Here is a 5,000-nt window from a genome sequence, read left to right on the forward strand (position 1 = left end):
TCGTGAAAAAATACCAAAGGAAGTGGAGGGTTTCTTCAAACAACAAGGGACTGGGTCAATTATTCAATCAAATGATATTGAGCATGTTTCGCATCTCTTCTTGAGAAACAAGCGGGCTATTTCTTTGCAAAATTGTGCTCAATTTCATATGTGGCAATTCCGTCAAGATCTCTTCGTTAGTTGGGGGAAGAGTCCGCACGAATCGGATTTTTTGAGGAACATGTCACGAGAGAATTGGATTTGGTTAGACAATGTGTGGTTGGGAAACAAGGATCGGTTTTTTAGCAAGGTACGGAATGTATCATCAAATCTTCAATATGATTCCACGAGATCTAGTTTCATTCAAGTAACGGATTCTAGCCAATTGAAAGGATCTTCTGATCAATCCAAGGATTCTTTCGATTCCATTAGGAATGAGGATTCGAAATATCACACATTGATCAATCAAAGAGAGATTCAACAACTAAAAGAAAGATCGATTCTTTGTTGGGATCCTTCCTTTCTTCAAACGGAACGAACAGAGATAGAATCAGAGCGATTCCTTAAAATCCTTTCTGGATATTCCTCAATGTGCCGACTATTCATGGAACGTGAGAAGCAGATGAATAATCATCTGCTTCCGGAAGAAATCGAAGAATTTTTTGGGAATCCTGCAAGAGCCACTCGTTCTTTTTTCTCTGACAGATGGTCAGAACTTCATCTGGGTTCGAATCCTACTGATAGGTCTACTAGAGATCAGAAATTGTTGAAAAAAGAACAAAAGAAACATCTTGCTTTTTCCAGGCGATCGGAAAAGAAAGAAATAGTGAATTTATTCAAGATAATTATGTACTTACAAAATACCGTCTCAATTCATCCTATTTCATCCTATCGAGGATGTGATATGGTTCCAAAGGGTGAACTGGACAGTTCCAATAAGATTTCATTCTTGAACAAAAATCCATTTTGGGGTTTATTTCATCTATTCCATGACCGGAACAGGGGGAGATACACGTTACACCACGATTTTGAATCAGAAGATATATTTCAAGAAATGGCAGATCTATTCACTCTATCAATAACCGAGCCGGATCTGGTGTATCATAAGGAATTTGATTTTTCTATGGATTCCTCCGGATTGGATCAAAAACATTTCTTGAATGAGTTATTGAACTCCAGGGATGAATCGAAAAAGCACTCTTTATTGGTTCTACCTCCTCTTTTTTATGAAGAGAATGAATCTTTTTATCGAAGGATCATAAAAAAATGGGTCCAGACCTCTTGCGGAAATAATGTGGAAGATCCAAAACCTAAAATAGTTGTATTTGCTAGCAACAACATAATGGAGGCAGTCAATCAATATAGATTGATCCGAAATCTGATTCAAATCCAATATAGCACCCATGGTTACATAAGAAATGTATTGAATCGATTCAATTGCAACTTCGAATATGGAATTCAAAGGTATCAAATAGGAAATGATACTCTGAATCATCGAACTAGAATGAAATACACGATCAACCAACATTTATCAAATTTGAAAAAGAGTCAGAAGAAGTGGTTCGATCCTCTTATTTTGATTTCTCGAACGGAGAGATCTATGAATTGGGATCCTAATGTATATAGATACAAATGGTCCAATGGGAGCAAGAATTTCCAGGAACATTTGGACTATTTCATTTCTGAGCAGAATAGCCGTTTTCAAGTAGTGTTCGATCGATTACATATTAATCAATATTCGATTGATTGGTCTGAGGTTATCGACAAAAAAGATTTGTCTAAGTCACTTTGTTTATTTTTGTCCAAGTTACTTCTTTTTTTGCCCAAGTTTCTTCTCTTTTTGTCTAACTCACTTCCTTCTTTTTTATTTGTGAGTTTTGGGGGTATCCCCATTCATAGGTCCGAGATCCACATCTATGAATTGAAAGGTCCGAATGATCCACTCTGTAATCAGTTATTAGAATCAATAGGTCTTCAAATCTTTCATTTGAAAAAAAGGAAACCCTTATTATTGGATGACCAAGATACTTCCCAAAAATCGAAATTCTTGATCAATGGAGGAACAATATCACCATTTTTGTTCAATAAGATACCAAAGTGGATGATTGACTCATTCCATACTAGAAAGAATCGCAGGAAATCTTTTGATAACACAGATTCCTATTTCTCAATGATATCCCACGATCCAGACAATTGGCTGAATCCCGTGAAACCATTTCATAGAAGTTCATTGATATACTATTTTTATAAAGCAAATCGACTTCGATTCTTGAATAATCAATATCACTTCTGCTTCTATTGTAACAAAAGATTCCCTTTTTATGTGGAAAAGGCCCGTATCAATAATTATGATTTTACGTATGGACAATTCCTCAAAATCTTGTTCATTCGCAACAAAATCTTTTCTTTTTGCGATGGTCAAAAAAAACATGCTTTTTTGAAGAGAGATACTATTTCACCAATCGAGTTACAGGTATCTAACATATTGATACCTAACGATTTTCCGCAAAGTGGCGACGAAGGGTATAACTTCTACAAATCTTTCCATTTTCCAATTCGATACGATCCATTCGTTCGTGGAGCTATTTACTCGATCGCAGACATTTCTGGAACACCTCTAACAGAGGGACAAATAGTCCATTTTGAAAAAACTTATTGTCAACCTCTTTCAGATATGAATATACCTGATTCAGAAGGGAAGAACTTGTATCAGTATCTCAATTTCAATTCAAACATGGGTTGGATTCACACTCCATGTTCTGAGAAATATTTACCATCCGAAAAAAGGAAAAAACGGAGTTCTTGTCTACAAAAATGCCTTGAGAAAGGTCAGATGTATAGAACCTTTCAACAAGATAGTGTTTTTTCAACTCTCTCAAAATGGAATCTATTCCAAACATATATACCATGGTTCCTTACCTCGACGGGGTACAAATATCTAAATTTCATATTTTTAGATACTTTTTCAGACCTATTGCCGATACTAAGTAGCAGCCAAAAATTTGTATCCATTTTTCATGATATTATGCATGGGTCAGATATATTATGGCGAATTCGTCAGATTCCATTGTGTCTTCCACAATGGAATCTGATAAGTGAGATTCCGGGTAATTGTTTCCATAATCTTCTTCTGTCCGAAGAAATGACTCATCGAAATAATGAGTTACTATTGATATCGACACATCTGAGATCGCTAAATGTTCAGGAGTTCTTCTATTCAATCCTTTTCCTTCTCCTTGTTGCTGGATATCTCGTTCGTACACATCTTCTCTTTGTTTCTCGAGTCTATAGTGAGTTACAGACAGAGTTCGAAAAGGTAAAATCTTTGATGATTCCATCATACATGATTGAGTTGCGAAAACTTCTGGATAGGTATCCTACATCTGAACTGAATTCTTTCTGGTTAAAGAATATCTTTCTAGTTGCTCTGGAACAATTAGGAGATTCTCTAGAAGAAATACGGAGTTTTGCTTTTGGTAGCAACATGCTATGGGGTGGTGGTCCCGCTTATGGGGTCAAATCCATACGTTCTAAGAATCAATATTGGAATCTCATCGATCTCATAAGTATTATACCAAATCCCATCAATCGAATCGCTTTTTCGAGAAATACGAGACATCTAAGTCATCCAAGTAAAGCAATCTATTCCTTGATAAGAAAAATAAAAAACGTGAATGGTGATTGGATTGATGATCAAATAGAATCCTGGGTCTCGAACACTGATTCGATTGATGATAAAGAAAAAGAATTCTTGGTTCAGTTTTCTACCTTAACAACAGAAAAAAGGATTGATCAAATTCTATTGAGTCTTACTCATAGTGATCTTTTATCAAAGAATAACTCTGGTTATCAAATAAGTGAACAACCGGGAGCAATTTACTTACGATACTTAGTTGACATTCAAAAAAAGTATCTAATGATTTATGAATTCAATACATCCTGTTTAGTAGAAAGACGTATATTCCTTGCTAATTATCAGACAATTACTTATTCACACACCTTGTGGGGGGCTAATAGTTTGCATTTCCCATCTCATGGAAAACCCTTTTCGCTCCGCTTAGCCCTACCTCCCCCTAGTAGGGGTATTTTAGTGATAGGTTCTATAGGAACTGGACGATCCTATTTGGTCAAATACTTAACGACAAACTCCTATGTTCCTTTCATTACAGTATTTCTGAACAAGTTCCTGGATAACAAGCCTAAGGGTTTTCTTATTGATGATAGTGACGATATTGATGATAGTGACGATATTGATGATAGTGACGATAGTGACGATATCGACCGTGACCTTGATATGGAGCTGGAGCTTCTAACTATGATGAATACGCTAACTATGGATATGATGCCAGAAATAGACCGATTTTATATCACCTTTCACTTCGAATTAGCAAAAGCAATGTCTCCTTGCATAATATGGATTCCTAACATTCATGATCTGGATGTGACTGAGTCGAATTACTTATCCCTCGGTCTTTTAGTGAACTATCTCTCCAGGGATTGTGAAAGATGTTCCACTAGAAATATTCTTGTTATTGCTTCGACTCATATTCCCCAAAAAGTAGATCCAGCTCTAATAGCTCCGAATAAATTCAATACATGCATTAAGATACGAAGGCTTCTTATTCCACAACAACGAAAACACTTTTTCACTCTTTCATATACTAGGGGATTTCACTTGGAAAAGAAAATGTCCCATACTAATGGATTCGGGTCCACGACGATGGGTTCAAATGTACGAGATCTTGTAGCACTTAACAATGAGGCCCTATCGATTAGTATTATACAAAAAAAATCCATCATAGACACTAATATAATTAGTTCTGTTCTTCATAGACAAACTTGGGATTTCCGATCTCAGGTAAGATCGGTTCAGGATCATGGGATCCTTTTCTATCAGATAGGAAGGGCTGTTTCACAAAATGTACTTCTAAGTAATTGCTCCATAGATCCTATATCTATCTATATGAAGAAGAAATCATGTGACGGGGGGGATTCTTATTTGTACAAATGGTACTTCGAAC

The 5,000-nt window shown here is 36.0% G+C and overlaps 1 protein-coding gene across 1 annotated transcript in view; it reads left to right on the forward strand. All coding sequences in view use genetic code 11, as the record gives it.

The window, feature by feature from the left end:
- Positions 1-5,000, forward strand: part of ycf2 (hypothetical chloroplast RF21) — a 6,858-nt gene that overhangs the window by 812 nt on the left and 1,046 nt on the right. Inside the window, exon 1 of the mRNA in view lies at positions 1-5,000. This exon is cut by the window's left edge and continues 812 nt beyond it; it is cut by the window's right edge and continues 1,046 nt beyond it. Within this exon, the coding sequence (YP_006460381.1) occupies positions 1-5,000 (5,000 nt within the window).

This window comes from Vigna unguiculata, chloroplast (assembly GCF_037176805.1).
Source record: "Vigna unguiculata chloroplast, complete genome".
Classification (NCBI taxonomy): Eukaryota; Viridiplantae; Streptophyta; class Magnoliopsida; order Fabales; family Fabaceae; genus Vigna; species Vigna unguiculata.